Source organism: Hypanus sabinus, chromosome 2, assembly GCF_030144855.1.
Source record: "Hypanus sabinus isolate sHypSab1 chromosome 2, sHypSab1.hap1, whole genome shotgun sequence".
NCBI classification, from domain to species: domain Eukaryota; kingdom Metazoa; phylum Chordata; class Chondrichthyes; order Myliobatiformes; family Dasyatidae; genus Hypanus; species Hypanus sabinus.
In genome coordinates, this window is record NC_082707.1 from 130524497 (window position 1) to 130542744 (window position 18248).

The 18248-nt window shown below is 40.5% G+C and overlaps 1 protein-coding gene across 5 annotated transcripts in view; it reads right to left on the bottom strand.

Annotated features, from left to right (window-relative positions):
- The window catches only part of LOC132383862 (spectrin beta chain, non-erythrocytic 1-like), a 319162-nt gene that overhangs the window by 114159 nt on the left and 186755 nt on the right, over window positions 1-18248 (bottom strand). For all 5 annotated transcript variants that reach the window (XM_059955064.1, XM_059955073.1, XM_059955068.1 and 2 more), the window contains exons 13-18: window positions 12639-12789; window positions 10401-11271; window positions 8668-8805; window positions 2536-3292; window positions 733-935; window positions 533-623 (exon numbers count right to left, since the gene is read on the bottom strand). In XM_059955064.1, the coding sequence (XP_059811047.1) occupies window positions 533-623; window positions 733-935; window positions 2536-3292; window positions 8668-8805; window positions 10401-11271; window positions 12639-12789 (2211 nt within the window). The remainder of the gene's footprint in view (window positions 1-532; window positions 624-732; window positions 936-2535; window positions 3293-8667; window positions 8806-10400; window positions 11272-12638; window positions 12790-18248) is intronic.

The following is an 18248-nucleotide window of genomic DNA, read 5'->3' on the forward strand; positions in this document are numbered from 1 at the left end:
GCACTTCTTGCAGATGCCATCATCAAGGACACTGAAGGTCTCCCTGCCTACCCACATCCTGCAAGAGGAGAACTCCACCTTTCAGCCGGGCATCCCCACTGCTCTAACTGTGCAATAAAGAAAGAAAAATTAAATGAAAAAAAATTAATTAATTAAATTAATTTTTCATTTAATGAAAATTTAAATGAAATAGGTCTACCTGCAGTCTCCACCTCTCTTTGCTGAAGCTTCTAGGAGCCACAGCCTGAACTCCCCACTCTAAAACTGGCTCACTCACACAATGGGCATTCCATATAAACCTAATTTCTTTTTATTGGAGATTACCAATAGAATTATGTACACTCCAAAGTCTCCTAGTTGACCTGACTGCCCCCTTTTGAATTCTCTCTCTAGCTACACACACTCCAATGTCTCCTAGTGATGTGTGATGCACAGAATCTCCTGACTCACTCCTTTTGAAATCTAAAAGTGCTTGAATTAAACTGTATGAATTGTGATGAAGTTACAGGCATAATTTGTTCTAATCACGAACCTCTTGGCAGTTCTGTAGGAAATGCTGAAGATCTCGGTTATCTTTAAGATGTGCAGTCACCTCTTCAGCTTGCTTCTTATTATTTTTGTACCTAGAGCAATGATGGTATCATATTAGAATCAGGATATCAAAATGCATCTCGTTATTAAATCTCAGCTATTGCTTTAACAAATTCAGCTGTTTTCTAAAAGTTTACTTACCTTTCATTGATTGATTTGACCTTGTCAACCACCTTGTCTTTAAAAATATTTCCATCTTTAATGAGCTTTTCTCCTTCATCAATTGTCCCAATGATTTTGTCTTCATTGGCATCCATGCTTGTCATAAAACCCTCTTGCTTTTTTAAAGCATCTTCAGCTGCCTCCAACGTTTTGGGCATTTCAACATGCATTAAGCTGTACTCCTATTGGAAATATTATAGTTTACTCAAAAATACTTCTAGAAACCTTTAGGAATAGCTATCATCGTTTCACACTCATAAGCTTTCTCCTTCCTTCATTTTCAATTTCTCTCCTAAGTCACAGTGTATTATGCACAATTATGAAACTAGTAAGCTATCTAACTTCAGGTCTTGCCATTGTCACACTCTAACCAACTGATAAGAAGCACATAACTGCTGCAGGAAACTGGTCAATGACATCCCTCAAAATTTAGATCATGGGGCTGGACATATATATATTAATTATTATTGTGGTGATTTTCTCTATTTAAATGCTTACAACTCTAACACCACTTGCATTGTGTACTGCTACATTATGTAATCATTTATTCTGAATATTAGCATTCTCAGATTTCATATGTATAAACAGTTTCTTTAAAATATTTGCTGTTTAGTCAATGGTATATAATCAAAAACATTATCAGATTATGCAATGAATGTCAGAAAATTATTTTCATTTGCCGCTACTTAGGACTGTATTCACTTTTAGCTGAGGCTAAAACCTACGTTGCAGAATGGAATAAAATCAAAATGGATGAAATATTTAAATAACTAAATCAATGAATAAAGGATTTCAGATAGATTCCCAGGTTAAGGTCCAAAAAAGTATCATTCTAGTGTTTTTTCAGTTAAATTTACCATGGAATAACTTACAGAATGCAATATCCTGGAAGGATATTTTGCAATTAGAAGCAGAGTAAATTATCAATGCATTCCCAAAGTTTGCTCTGATAGAAAAAGTAATAAAATACAGTCAGAGGCCACTTTATTAGGTATACCTGCTCATTAATGCAAATATCTAATCAGCCAATCATGTGGCAGCAACTCAATGCATAAAGGATGCAGACATGGTCAAGAGGTTCAGTTGTTGTTCAGACCAAACATCAGAATGGGGAAGGAATGTGATCTAAGTGACTTTGACTGTGAAATGATTGTTGGCGTCACACAGGGTGGTTTTAGTTTCTCAGAAACTGCTGATCTCCTGGGATTTTTCCATGCAATAGTCTTTAGAGTTTACAGAGAATGGTGCAAAAAAACAAACAAAAAAAATTTGCGAGTGGTAGTTCTGTGAATGAAAATGTCTTGTTAATCAGGGAGGTTAGATCCAGACTGGTTCAAGCCGACAGGAAGGTGACAGTAACTCAATTAACCATGCATTACAACAGTAGTGTGCAGAAGAGCATCTCTGAATGCACAACACATTGAACCTTGAAGTGGATGGGCTACAGCAGTGGTGGACCAGACTGTGTTGAGTTCTAACCTATAAAGTAGACACTGTGTATATAAACACTAAAACCTTAGCAGAGATGTTCACTTTACAAATACCCTATTTGTACAAGTGTGGTAGTATTCTCAGCTTGAGACAAAAACTAAACAGAATGAAACTTCCTAATTTTGTTTTGTGTCTAACCACGTGTATCTATCTATCTATCTATTTATTTATTTATTTATTTATTTATTTATTTATTTATTTTACAGGTGATTTCCACCACATTTAGCGTCCTTTAGTATTTGCATTAATGTTAAGTCTATAGGTGTATTACAAATTATGACAATAAAGTACCTGATTGGTGAGAATGGTGTCTGTTTGTTTGCTGTCCCTGAGGAACTGCTGATATCCATGAGACTGAGAGAGAAGATCTTTTCTGTTTTCCCACATCTGTTGAAGCTCTTTCCAACCAGTCTCCAATCCCTTCAATTGCTGTTCTAATATTTCAAACTGTGGGTCTGTTTCTTCCCGAGTTATGATATTTCCACTATCTCTGATCCTTTGGTAATCTTCTTCATAGCGCTCCACCTCATTTTTAATGGCATTGTGTTGCCTGAGGAGCATTTCTGCTTCAGGTAAGGAGTTTGGCTCTTCCTGAGAAGCAATAGCTTTTTGTGTTTTGGATAACCACTGCTGAAAGTCATCTAAGTCTTGCAGAAATTTCTGCAATTTGCTGGCCTCGCCAAGTGATTCCTCATGACCTTGAACAGTGTGTTTCAACTCATCCCAAACATCATTGATTTCCTTAAGCCTTTTCAGGATTTCAGGAGCATGATTGGGATATTCATCTGCCAATGTATGAGCTACTTTCTGCAATTCTGGAAGTCTGGATTCAATGGCAGCCAGGTCCCTCTCAATCCCACTCAATTTCCTTTGAATAGTCATAACACTAGCCAAGTCAGTTCCCAGATCCAGAGTTGATTCAATGAGCTTGTTTTTCTCACAGATCCAAACTTTCGTCTCATCACACTCAAGATAATAATTCTGAAGGCTTAATGCAGAGTTCACATTGTTCTTCTTCAATCCAAATAACTTCTGGAATATCATCCATCTGTAAAGAATATTAACAAGAATCTTATAAAAGATGCATGCAGCTCCTTCATGTCAGAGAATCTATTAGTACTGAAGGAGACCATAAGAGATTCACCAGATCGGTCCCTGTGATTAGAGGGGTGCCCTATCATAAACAGCCAAATATGTTAGACCTGTATTATTCAGAGTTTATGAAACATACAAGGTCCCATGACATGGTAAATGTTGAGATAGTTTCCATTAGTGAGATCTGAAAAAGATCACTCATTTAAAATTGAGGTATTCATTAAAATTGCTTCTCATGGAAGGTGATAAATCTCTAGAATTCTGTTCTGCAGAGGGTTATGGAGTTTGGATCACTGGAGGTACTTAATAAGGAGACAAGAATTGCAGCCCCCCCCCGGTGCTGAGGACCATTTTGATCCATTTCCCAAGACGGCAGGGTCTGTTTGATGAATCCTGAGATTCAGTTGTGAACTTGAGCTTGGTCATGTGCCGGAGCAGCGGCTCAATGACTTTCACTTGTGGTTGAATGCAGTGCTCAGTTACATCAATGGCACTGGTTGACTTCATCTGTGATTTAAAATGCATGAAACTAACTTGTGCTTAACACAATCTAATATGATAACGAATGTGATTTGCATTTCAAACATGCATACACTTTCACTCAAGGTATGTGCACAAAGATTGCAAACCAACCACATTTGGACAAAGAGGCATACTCTGTAGAGCAGGGTATTTAATGCATTTTTTATGAGCATATGAATTTCCAGTACAAGAGGCTTAATGAGATTTGAGTTTTGAATTGGAATATTAATCAAGAGATAGTATATTTACACAGAATTTTACAATTTCCTGATGTGTAGAAATGAGTTCAAATCCCACCTATGTCAACAGGGCAATTTAAGGCATAGTGTTAAACTGCTGCTGCTCTGGTGTCCTGAGTTGAATCCTCTCTTTGGGTACTGTATGGGGTTTGCAAATTCTCCCTGTGAAACATGGGTTTGCCCTAGGTTCTCCATTCTCCTCCCTAATCCCAAACACATGGTGGTAGGTTAGTTGGCTACTATAATGTACCTCCTAATGTAAGTCAGTGGCAGGAAAGCTGGAGGAACTGATGAGCCGAGGATAGAGGTCACTGGGAAATAAGCGGGTGAATGACACAATTGTGTTAATTATGCCAACAGTAACCACTACGATTCCACATGTTAATAGAGTGGTTAAGAAGGTGTATGACTGTTGGCCTTCATTCGGAGGGGGTTGAAATGCAGCACTATAAAACTTGACAACACTTGGAATATTGTGTTCTGTTCTCACTATAGGAAGGATGTGGAAGCTCTAGGGAGGGTGTAGAGGAGATTTACCGGGATGATGCCTGGATTAGTCAGCATGTCTTATGAGCTTAGGATGAGTAAACTTGGCTCTTCCCTTTAGAGTGAAGGAGGATAGATGATAAGAGGATTGTAGATGGTAAGAGTCATTAGCGGAGTGAACAGCCAACACCTCTTAGCCAGGGCAGCAATGGATAATGTGAGAGGGGATAATTTTAAGGTGATTGCAGGAAAATATAGGGGGAGTCAGAAGTAGGTTTTTTTTATACGTACAGAGAGTGGCAAGTATTGAAGGGTGGTGGTAGAGGCAGATACATTAGGGGCACTTAAGAGACTCAAAGTGAATTGGAGGGAGGGAGGGGCTCAGTTGATCTTGGAGTAGGTTAAAGGGCCAGCATAACATCTTGGGCCAAATGATCTGCAGTGTACTAGGGTCATGTCAGACGCTTTGATATTGAAATCAGAATATCTTCAGTCAGGTAGTAAACTGGAAAATCTCTAGCCCTACAATCAAATGCCTTCTTTTTGCACTTGGCTGCAGTGTGAAGCCGCAATGCCTAAACATATTGGGACCAACCATTATCAGTGAATAAGTGTTTACATTATTCAAAGCTCTAAATACTAGCAAGAAAAATGAAGCAGAATTAACGTGCAACAATTATTTTGTTGCAGCAGCACACCAACTTCATATGGCCCAGCCAGCTTCATGCAATTGACATTATGCTCTGCCTGCATCAAGTTCTTCTGGGGGGATATGTACTGTGCACATAATAATCTCTCACTCTTCCTTGCATCATTTTTAAAATTGAGCTCTAAACAAAAACAAAGTTGCATCAGATCAACCAGGAAACTGCTATAATATATATTGAGAAAGGTTTTGAATTTAGAGAGATGTTTGATTTATATCCATAAGGAACTGTAAGTTAGAAAAGTGGTGGTGGATGAGTTTCAACCTCAGAAGAATCAAGTTATTAAAAATGTTGAAAACCTTCCCTTTTTCCCCATGGCCTTCTGTCCTCTCCAATCAGATTCCCCCTTCCCCAGCACTTTATCTCTTTCACCAATCAACTTCCCAGCTCTTTCTCACTTTCCCACTCCCCTTCTCCTAGTTTCACCTATTACCTACTACATTGTACTTCTTCCATCCCGTCCCCTCACCTCCTTACCCTGACTTCTCATCTCTTTTTTGCAATCCTGAAGAAAGGTGCCAGCCTGAATCATCAACTGTTTACTCTTTTCCACAGAGGCTGCCTGGCCTGCTGAGTTCCTCTAGCATTTTGTGTGTGTTACCTTGATTTCCAGCATCTGCAGATTGTTTCTTGTTGTAAATCTATGTAGCTTATAAAATCAAAATAAAAGTCTTATACTTGGCCCAAATTAGTGCCAACTCACACCTCTATACTTAGGCAAATGCTGGCAGACAACCGCTTCCAGAAACAGCTGAGCATTATAGCGACGCCGGCAATCCCCAAATGAAATCCCTTTACTTGTACAACCTTGGGCATGTGGGTTCACCAACCTCCCCAAATAAAGAGTTAAAAGAAAGCTACAAGATGAAAATAAGGAGCTACGAAGAGTGGCCTCATTGAAAACTAACGAATGTTGAAAGACCTTGATAGAGTGAGTGTGAAGGGAATGCTTCCGATGGTAGGGAGTCTAAGACCAGAGGACATACCCTCAGTGTAGAGGGACGTCATTTTAGAATGGGAATGAGAAAGAATTTCTTCTGCCAGGGGGTGAATCTGTGGAATTCACTGCCACAGGCAGCTGTTGAGGCCAAGTCATTGGGCATATTTAAGGCAGAGATTGGATTAGTCGGAGTATGAAAGGATATGGGGAGAAGGGAGGAGAATGGGGCTGAGAGAGAAAATGGAACAGTCATGATAAAATGGTGGATCAGATTCGATGGGCCAAATGGCCTAATCCTGCTCGTAAATCTTATGATCTTATCGTCTAAAATAAATTATGGAGGAACTCAGTAGTTCAGGCAAAATTTGTGGTGTTTAATGTACAATCAATGTTTTGGGTTGGGAACCTTTATCTGGATCAGGGTGAAAATAAGTGAATTACTCACACAGTTCATGAGTCAAAAACAGCAACTATGTGGAGATCCCTGAGATCAAGCATCAGTTGTGAATCAGCCATCTCCACTGACCATCTCATTGCTCAGGACTAAGCCACCACGGCACTTCCAGCAACAGTGTCTCTATTGAGTTTCCCATGCAGGACTCCCAATACAACCAATCCTGTCAATGATGGACTGTAGGCACTCCTTCCCTTACAGGAAGATCCAAGATAGAACGGCTATTCCAAAGCTGTCTGTCACAGGTTTGTTAAGTCAAATTTCCCTTTGAGTTCCACTGCAAAATGCCACCTTTTTCAGCAGTGTCATACTGGTACTTGCTAATGACCATTTCTGATGGTTACTCTGAAAATTCAAACAACTTTTACTGGCTTTAATCACCTTGTGCCACCGATGTCATTTCTGAAATGAGGTAGTTTCCCCATTCACTCTCTTTATGGAGCACTGGAGGGGAACTTGGACCACATTGCCCAAGAAGTGCCTAACTTTGGGCAGTTCCCGGAGCACAAGGTCTTCCCATCATGGTACTATCATGAGAAGCCTACAGGGCAAAGAAAATATTGAAATATTGACCTCCATCCAATCTCAAGTACTGGCCTTCCGCCTCCTACCAGATGTATCCACTCCCTGAATATCTGTCATTCCTCAGCCTCTTCCCTCCACAAATCAAATCATACAATATCTGACTTAGCGATGTTGTGGATAGTTCAGAAGTTTGTTGTAGGCTATAAAGGGACGTGGATAGGGTGCAGAGCTGGGCTGAGAAGTGGCAGATGGAATTCAATTTGAAAATGTGTGGAGTGTTTCACTTTGAGAGACCAAACTTGAAGGTAGAATACAAGATTAATGACAGGATTCCTAACAGGGTGGAGGATCAGAAAGCTCTTATGGTTCATGTCCATAGACCCCTCAGTTGATTGAGTGGTTAAGGCGACATATGGCATGTTGTTCTTGGTTGGTCAGGAGTTTGAGTTCAAGAGCTGAGGTAATGTTGCAGCTGCATCAAACTCTGGTTAGACCACATTTGGAGCATTGTGTTTCATTTGGTCACCTCATTATGGGAAGGATGTCAATCTCTAAAAAAGTATAGAGTCTTATCAGAATGCTGCCTAGTATAGCGGGCATGTCTTATGAAGATAGGTTCAGTGAGCTGGGGCTTTCTCTTTGGAGAGGAGGATGAGAGGTGACTTGATAAGAGGCATAGATAGGATGGAGAGCCAATGATTTTTTCCCCCTCGGCGGCATTGGCAAATGTGAGAGGGCATAATTTTAAGGTGATTAGAGGAAAATTGGATTGGGTGTCAAAGGGAGTTTTATTTTAGACAGAGACTGGTAGGTGCCTGGAAAACACTGCCGGGGAAGTGGTAGAGGCCAGAAATATAGAGGACATTTAAGATAATTTTGGACAGGCACATGGATGATAGAAAATAGAGCTTTATGAAGGAGGGAAGGGCGAGATTGATTTTGGAGGAGGTTAAAAATTCAGCATAACATCATGGGCTGAAGGACCTGGGCTAGGTAGCACTGTTCTATGTTCTAAGTCCTGGTGCTTCTACCCTTCCCAATCATTGTCCAATGATCTTTCCATAAATGTTACCTATTCTGCTGAGAACTTGTAGAATTTTCTGTTTTATCTCAAATTTCCAGCAACCACAGGATTTTGCTTATATATTTAGATAACCATCTGCCTACTGTGAAAAGGTAAATACCCTGTGAAAAAAAAATGTACAGCTATTCAATAAATGTGATGAATTCATGCTTGCTGAAGAATACAAAAGATAAAGGGAAAGATCCATTGAAAAGAAGAAGTTAGGCACCAAATGCGGAAGGAGAAATAATCTGTGCGCATCTCTCAAGTAGAGTTAAATAGGATAAATAATCTTTCCACTTATTTTTTGAGGCTTGGAACATTCTTTCTCAGGTCAAAAAAAAATACTTCAGAGCCTATCTTCTGCAACTGAAAAGAAATTAAAGAGGTACCTTTGGTTCACATGATCCTGACATGTTTTAACTTCCTGAGTGCTGGGGTGACCACTCTCTATCAGATGGTTTGCTGCCTTATTTACTTCATTGATCCGAGACTCCAGATTGTTCATTTCTTGTCCCAGTGTTTCAAATCTAAAAGAAGTATGGAACAGCGTTAATATAGATTACAGCATCCTTTTAAAATCACAATAAACAAAAGTGCACTTTCATGGAAATGCATTATACAACACCATTAGTGTTTTATCAATTATATTATGCCACGGAGATGTTGAATAACACTGAATTAACTTGCTGTGAAAGCAGTTCATCATAAACGTAAGAGATATTGCAGATGCTGGAAATCTTGAACACCACACACAAAATACTGGAGGAACTCAGCAAGTCAGGCAGCATCTATGAAGGGGAATAAATTGTATATTCCTAGATGCTTCCTGACTTGCTGAGTTCCTCCATCATTTTAAGTGTGTTGTGAAAGCAGCTTACTATGTCATCTGTCAGTAGTAAACTACCCTTCATAATGGTCAACCTGTAAAAGTGACTGAGTGCCATATAGCTGTAATATCTTCCTTTGAATATCTTTCAAAGCACTGACTGTCTATGTGATAATTGTTAAAGCTCCTGAAACATTTGAAGTCCCTAAGTACCCTGGAGGCTTCCATAACTTGCACTGCATGTAGGCAGCAGAGTGACTTTAGTTAAATCTATATTCAACATGGAATAATTTATACCCAATCAACAAATATTTAAGGATGTCATCATCATCGCCATCATTATGAGCCATGTTGTATGATGTGGGCAAACATGGTCAATGACCATGATTGATCTTGGCAAATTTTTCTGCAGTAGTGGTTTGCCATTGCCTTCTTCTTGGCAGCGTCTTCACAAGACAGGTGACCTCAGCCATTATCTATACTCTTCAGATATTGTCTACCTGCCAAAGGTACACACCTGCTGCTCATGGGACCATCCACCACCTGTTGCTATGGTTTCATGTCACCCTGATGGGGTTTTTTTGTGTGGGGGGGTACTAAGCAGGTGCTACACCTTGGCTGAGAATGACCTGCTGGCTAGCGGAGAGGAGGAATGCCTTACGCACCTCTTTTGGTATCGGTGTAAGGATGTAGGATCTCTAAAACTTAAATTTTAAAAGAACTTGCCTTCATTTCGAGCAACTGAACCCAATGCACCCATGAGAAAATGGATGAAACTGGGTATAACGCCATCCTTAAGTCCTAGTTGATTTTGTTTCCATTCAAGTAAATGGGGAGTCATATTGAGTGGAGAGGAAAACGTGCTGGTTTCCCATCAGGTGAGTTAGCCTAAAATACCCATATTGTGCTTTTTCAATAGATGCTCTGCGGTTAAATCTACTTTATCCTTGCAGCCTTTCAAATGCATTCTTTCCAAATGCTTATCCAGTTTCATTTTAAATTGCTTCTCTATAAAAGCATTTTGAGGCAAAATATTCCAATAAGTGGAAATAATGTTTCACTATTTATCCTTCCACGTCATAATTTTGAAAATCTCTTTCTGTTCCCTTCTTAACCATTCATATTCCAGAGATGATGGTACTGACACAGAAATGCTTTCTGAAGAGCCCACGTGTTACTTTATCTGCACTTGCAAATATTCAGGACTTTAAAATGTGTCATTTAAATGACTGTGAGACTGATATATTTGATCTGAACAGTCTTACTGAAAGTACAAGATAAATAATCAGCTTGTACCTGTGTTGTACCACTTCCAAATCCTCTATTTTATTTGGAATCTCGATTCCCTCCAGCCACTTCTCTTTCTCAGTCATCCACAAATCACATGCATCAGCTTCACGAAACATCACATAGAGAGCGAGAGCATCCTGGAGTTGCTGCCTCCGGAGATCTGAAAGGGCCACCAGGTCTGTATAGAGCTCCTTTATCTCCCTCTGTCGGTCCACTATCTCTGGTAATTTTCTGAATTCGTCTGGGAGGCTCTGAAGCTGTTTATTTAGGCTATCAACTGCTGTCGCAGACTTCATGATTTCATCTGTAAGGTCTCTTTGTTTCTTCACCAGTGTCTGTGTTGAAAATTCGTCATGGCCGACATCATCTGAAGACATAATACGGTAAGTGTCCTGTAACCAGGTTTTGAGATCATCTGCATCCACTTGATACTGGAAGCAGCTTTGAGCATGCAGAAGATTTTGCTTGCGGAAAGCCGCCAATTCCTCCAAGTCCTTCCACATCGCAAGAACTTCCGCAATGCGTTTCTTGATCTCAGGTGAAGCAAAGTGGTTCTCTGCAATCATATCATTGCCCAGTTTAATTGTTTGCTGCAGTTGAGTCCTGAGACCAGCTAATTCATCTTCCAGTGTTTTATGTTTGTTTTGCAGAATCATAATGCTGGTAATATCTTTCCCATAATCTTGTGATGAGAAGATCTGCTCTCTTTCTCGAATCCAGCTCTCAGTTTCAGCCATCTCCCAGAAGAATGTCCAAAAACGGCGTGATTGCTCAAGGCGGGCTTTCCTTTCGGCTGCCAATGTACAAAGCTCCTCATAGCACAATTCCAGATGATTGACACGATCCTTGATTATATTGGGATCACAGGGTGTGTAACCTAGAAAAAGAAACTCTTCTGTAATCAATGGCTTTATTGTTGAAAATGCACTGGCATTATCTTAATTTGGTCAGATCTGAGAAATACATTTAGGTAGACACAACCTCCTCTAAACTGTAATCACCAAATGAGATAATATCGTAATATAATGTTATAACACATTACTAAATAATGCAATAGCTGTACTTAATGCACAGGCCATGTTTCAGTAATAAGCATGGCAGTAGAGAGAGGGAGAGAGAGAAGAAAGAGAGAAATTGCTTTTCAACTCACAAGAGAGCATAGGCCATCAACTTTTTTGCTGCTGATGTTTTTGTAGCAGGCAATTATCTTTTTATGAGGTCGAGTTGCTCAACTCAGCACGGATGGGAGCCGGCTGGAATTGAACTCAGGACCTTCCGCCCCAAAGTCCAGCACTGATGCCACTATGCCACCAGCCGGCACATATCAATAGAGAGAAACATGAAAAAATCTGTAGATGCTGGAAATCCAAAGCAACACACACAAGATGCTGGAGGAAATCAGTAGGTCAGGCAGCATCTACAGAAAAGAGTGAACAGTCGACTCTTCAGGGTGAGACCCTTCCTGCTCTTTTCCATAGATGCTGCCTGACCTGCTGAGTTCCTCCAACAACAGTGTTGTCAGAGTCTCTCCACATAATGGACTGGATTCTGCCAAAAGGATGGTCATAAACATATGGTGTTCTCGATGGTCATTCTGTGAAACTGACATCAATTTCAGGACCTCCATTACATCTACTTCAACACAGGAGTCGCAGCATTGCATTAACCATTCAGAATATTCCATGCACTGTTCTGATTTTGTGAGCTCTGAGGTGGCTGATGTTGCAACGTGGAAACTGCCAGCTGTTCCACAGATGGGTCAGATGGGACCTGACAGGGCAGCGGAACGGGCAGTTTGTGTCATAGTCTGCTTCTTCTGCAAGAGGAACATGGCCTTTTCGTGCTCCCCAAAAGCTTCTCAAGGCCGCATCAATTATTCCTTCTCCACTTTAAGAGGTAATGTGTAAGAGATTCACAGCAATCAATGGGAATGTTGTATTTTTTACCCCCAAAGAGACTTTGAAGTATGGCTAAATTATTCCATTTGTTCCCCCAGTAATATCTAGCCATGAAAAAGCCTGGCAGAGAGTATCTGTTAAGACCTGAGTTTCGGACTAGTCATATTATTCACACGTACACAAAGAGACACACACAACAGGCAAAGTCATGTAAGTATAAATCAACGCTTGTGTCAATTACTTGAGAAGTTTTTTTTTATCCATTCAGGCTGATTACAATAAGGCTAAACAGTGTGTGCAAGGTGATGCAGAGGAGGGGTGGACAGTACAGGAAATTAAAATTCACCTTCTCCTTCAGTAAACTTGAGTGCTCCTGCGTTGATCATTTTCATTCTATCTGCTTGAACCACAATGTCAGCTTCCTGCAGTGCATGTTTCTGGAGCAAGTCCTCTACACCCATCAAATGTTTACCACAATCCTCTGATAAAAGCCGTATCTGAAAGAAGAAATATTCATTACCTTTCTAAAACAACTTGCCATTACAGAGGTTACGATATTTTTTAATATCAGAATTTTCATTGTTTCTAAAAGCAGCCTTCAAGTCCTTTGATCGCACTGCCAACAACACTGCAACGCCTGATTTAATGCTAGCTTCATCACGGGACTATTACAATGATCAGTTAATCAGCTAACCAGTATGCCTTTGGAGTGTGGGAGGGAACCAAGGCATCCAGAGGAAACCCACATATTGGGAGGATATACGAACTCCTTACAGAGGAAGACAGAATTAAACTCCGAATTTCAAACCCCCAAGCTATAATACCAACGCTCTAACCACTACGCTACTGTGGCATCCCAAAATGTATTATTTAACTAATCTATATTTACAAAGATCTTCAGACTTCTGAGTAGCTAATTATTTTTACATACTATTGCTCTGACATGCTACAAATATTGCTGAGCAATACTTCAGTTAGTTTAATTTATCTGCTTCCCTGTCACATTTGCTGATTGAACAATGTGGCTCGATTCATTTATTTATCTCATCTTCATATTTGGATTCTGATTCTTCCAAAAATAGGCTGCTAAATTGAAATGGTTCACAAATGTTTTAAATAAGACAGGTGTCAGAATCAGAATTAGTATTGCTGTCATGAAGTGCGCTGTTTTGTGGCAATATGTAACAAAATTACAATAACTTATAACAAGAAACACAAAAAAAAGTGCAAAAAGAGAACAAGATAGTAAGGTAGTCTTCATGGGTTTGTGAGCCATTCAAAAATCTGATGGTGGTGGGGAAGAAGCCATTCAGGAAACATTGAGCGTGTGCCTTCAGGCTCTGGTACCTCCCCCCTGATGGCAATCGTTAAAAGAGTCCTGGGTGATGAATGTCCTTCATAATGAATGTCACCTTCTTCAGGCATCATCTATTGAAGATCTCTTTGATGGCTGCGATGATGGAGCTGGCTGAGTTTATAATCCTCTACAACTTTTCCGATCCTGTGCATTGGTAGCCTCCAAACCAGAGGGTGTTGCAACTAGACAGTATGCTCTCTGTGGTCCATCTAGCTTCTGGTGACATACCAAATCTCCTCAAACTCTGAATGAAATATAGCCCTCTTTGTAATTACATCAGGGATGCTGACAACCTTGAACTTGAAGGGGCTCACCTTTTCCACTGCTGACCACTCAATGAGGACTGTTGTGTGTATGCTACGGTACTGACCTCCCCCTCCTGAAGTCCACAATCAACCCCTTAATCTACTGGCTTTGAGTGCGAGGTTGCAACCAAACTCAATCCCACTCCTCGACACCACCTTTTAACTACCTGATATTATGCCAACAACAGTTGTGACATCGGTGAATTTATAGATGGCTTTTGAGCCGTGCTGAGCCGCTCAATCAAGAGGGCAGAGAGAGTAGAGTCGCGAGTTAAGCAAGCGCCCTTGAGGTGTGTCTGTGTTGATTGTCAGTGAGGCGGAGATGTTATTTCTGATCTGCTCCGACTATAGTCCCTTGATGGAGAGATCAAGGATTGAACTGCAGAGGCCCGGGTTTTGAAGCTTGTTGGTTAGTACTGGGGATATGATGGTGCTGAATCCTGAGCTGTAATTAATGAACAGCAGCATGACAAAGACAGTGCCCAGGTGATCCTTGGCCAAGAGGACAGCCAGTTAGATTGCATCCACTGTAGACCTAATGTGGCGCTAAGCAAATTGCAGTGGGTGCACTTGCTTGCTTGGGCAGGAATTAACTGTAGCTGTGATAAACTTCTCAAGGCACTTCATCACAGCAGATTGCAAGTGCTCCTCTTAGGCAATGGTATGATTAATGTTCTTTTCAAGCACGTGGGAACCTTTTGACTTCAGTATTGAGAGTTTGATGGTGTCCTTGAACACTCCAGCCAGTTGTTTGGGACAGGCTTTCAGTGTCTGCCAGATGCACCACAGGTAGAAGTAGTCACTAAGATGCACATTTTTGAAGTACAATGCTTCTTCTGTTTAAAAAATTAAGCTTACTCTAAGACAGCAGAAAAGATTTTGGAATTACCTAGATATGACGTCAGGTCTGAATGGGAAATGGTAAGAAAGAAATGAGTTGCATTTCAAAGTGCAGGTGTAACAACTATTAATTGAATTCTGCTAATACTGTTACAAACTGCCGTGCTCTAGCTCTGTCTTGGACAACAGAAGAATCATTTTACATAGAATACTAACAAAAGGGAAGACGGCTGCTCAGCACAATAAGCCCATGTTGTCTTTTCATGAAGAATCCGGTCATTTCCATTCATGGACTCTTCCTGTGTCCTTACAAACTTGCTTTCTTCAAGTACCAATCCAGATTGTTGAGGAAGTCGGTATGATCAACTTGCTACATCCTTTCAGGCAGTGAATTCCAGGGTCAGAACTACTTGGTTCATGAAAATAAAAGGTTTTTCCTCAAACCTTCTTTGGATCTTTTTCTAATCACTTGAACTCTAAGTAACCCGGTTATTAATGCTTCTGCCAATGCAAATATTTCACTTTATTTAACAACAGTATAGGAAGCAGGGACTCCATGAACTGAACATTGTAGGAGATTGAGGCTTAGTGTATTTGAAGAAAAATCCAGTAAAATTCACTGAGGGAAGTAAAATAGTAAGTAATTCATAGAAAGAGATTTTTCAAGTCATTTGTTATTGGTTAACCTCATAAACAAGCATGGCAGGATGTCTTAGATCTAAGGAATTCAAATTCTGAGCCTTGTGGGAACTCACTTGATGCTGCAGTGTCATCAAATGGAGGACCTCCAGCTGAGAATTTTAGGTGGCACTTTAAGAGGATCCAGACAAAAAAAAAAGAATAGACAAACACAAGAGAATCTGAAGATGCTGGAAATCCAAAGTAACACGCACAAAATGCTTGGGGAACTCAGCAGACCAGGTAGCATCTATGGAAAAGAGTAAACAGTCAATGTTTCAAGCTGAGACCCTTCATCAGGACCAAAAGAGGAATGGATATCTATTGTGTGGACAAAAAAGACCAGGCAGGTAGCTTTGGAGACCAGAGGGTATTTTGCTTTTAACCAGAATTAGTTTTGTGGGTACTGCAGCTGGAGTAAACACTACAGCACCCCGTTAGTTCAAGTGTACGGGGTGGTGGGTGGGTCGGAGGGGGAAGCAGATGAGATGCAGCTATCTGAGACTATAACCTTGGAAGCATTAAACGTTTCTGTGATCAGAGGATGGTATGTTGTCTCCCTGGTATCAGGATCAATGAAACCAACAAGCTGCAGGAGAACATTTCAAGGGAGGAGGGTGAAGAACCAGACTGATAAGTTGATACTTATGGCATAGGTAGAAAAAGGGACGAGGTCCTTTGGTAGATTTTACAGAGTTAAGAAAGTGATTAAGAACCAAAACCTCAAAAGTAGTCATCTGTGGATAATTTCCCAAGTTATGTGCCAGTGACCATAAAAGATGGAGAGTACTGTTGATGGCAAGAGCAGTGGAGCTTGAAGATGAACTTTAAAGTCTTGGGGGCCAGTTGAGAGTGGTTCAGAGAAAATGGGATCAGACACAACCAGGCAAGTTCCACCTCAAAAGAATCAGGACTAAAGTCCTGACGAGCAGGATCGTTCATGCTGTATGGAGGTTTGAATAAATTGGATTAGAGGGTAACAAGAAGCTGAGCAAGCATTCAGAAGGAAGAAAAGCCAATGGAAAAAACTAAAGCAAAAAAAAAGGAGAGAATTTGGAAGGCGAAGCAAACAAACACCCCTTTGAAAATGGTAATTGAAAGGAGGCTGCATGTGCTCATGGATGATGGTGTTATATACCTCAGGGGCATGAATAGTAGCTTGATATTCCTAATTACACAATGTTTAGTTGGACAAAAATGGGAGTCCATTGATAAAGAAGAATCAAGTTGCTCATGTTATGAAGATGGAGCAACTCTGGGGGGCCCCCTCCTTTTTGAGAATCGCAAGATCGCTATTATTTCGGGTCTGAGACCCAGGAAATGAGAGAGAGAGAGAGACAGACAGACAGAATACACAAGGTTTGGAATGTCTCCTGACATAAGCGGAACGGAACCACTGATCACTGCTATTGTCTCTTGGAGAAGGAATTGTGTATTGAGTACTGTACTATTCATTGAAACCCCTCAGGGGACAACCAGAGTGGTCTGGTTGAGGGATTGCATCATCCCAAACTGATTGACATGTGAGACCCTGTGAGTGAGGATAAAAGACGGGTCTGGGGAACACCCCTTTAGACGCACCAGGAGAAACGCTAGAAATCCAGTGACAACATTTTATAGTGAAAGCCGGTGGGAGCTCATGTGTGTCCTCCCTTGCCTGGGTGGTGGGCTCATCACGGAAGAACGGTTTAGCTAAAGGAGAGGACGCACTTGAACGGCCACGACAACGAGACACCTGACAGATCGAAATTATAAAGGAAAGCCGGCAAGTTTTTCTCTATCTCTCTCTCTCCAACATTTGCAACAACCAAACGACGGCAGCTTGTGTGAACTGCAGCGGACTTTGTATTTCCGTTGGATAATTCATTATCCCCTAGACGACGATAGATCTTAATTCTTATTGATTATTATTATACCCGCACTTTTAGGTTTAGCATTGATGACGTATATTATCTGTATATTTGCATTGATATTATTTTTGTGTATTTTTGATAATGAATACTGTTAAAAATAGTACCATCAGACTTCAATGGACGTCTCTATCTTTGCTGGTAAGTGACCCAGTTACGGGGTTTGTAACACTCAGAATAAATTTGCTTTCACAAAAAAACAATAGGATTGTTGAATCCAAAACCCACTGGATATCTAGGTTCATGGGGGGGGGGGGGCTTGGCCTTGCCAGGGAACAGCATTATTATAACACAGACACTCTGAGAGTGCTGAGTAATGGGAAATGATCTTCACACAGCATCGAACAGTGTTACTTGTAAAGATTTCTCAGCTACTGAATCTACTGCATGTAGTGCTTTAAAGCGTAAAAGCAATTGTAATGTAAATAATATTTAAAAAAACAAAGAGGTGCAATGAAAGTTTATTTTTGATAAACGTTGTTGGTAAAACTCTGAGAATCTCCACCCATAGGACTTTGGCAACATGTAAAAATAGTTCAAAGGTAAAGGTAAATATACAGACACTGTGGACACCAGTTCACAGTTGCAAACCTATTCAATATTCCAGACTCTAGCCACAGTTCCAGTCACAAACCAAGCCTACAAACTCACTGCATTCAAATTCCCTGGCTCTGGCGACATACTCCACTAACAGTCCAAATTCCATGGTTCACATTCAGTGCTAAGGGAGTCAATTGTCATCAGAATTTCCAACCAGTAGGATGCTGGATTACACTGGACGACTAAGATATTGCTGCCTGAATACTTTTGGGTGTGACTTATGGATTTTGGACTGCTGATCATGAAAATCATCATGATTATCACCA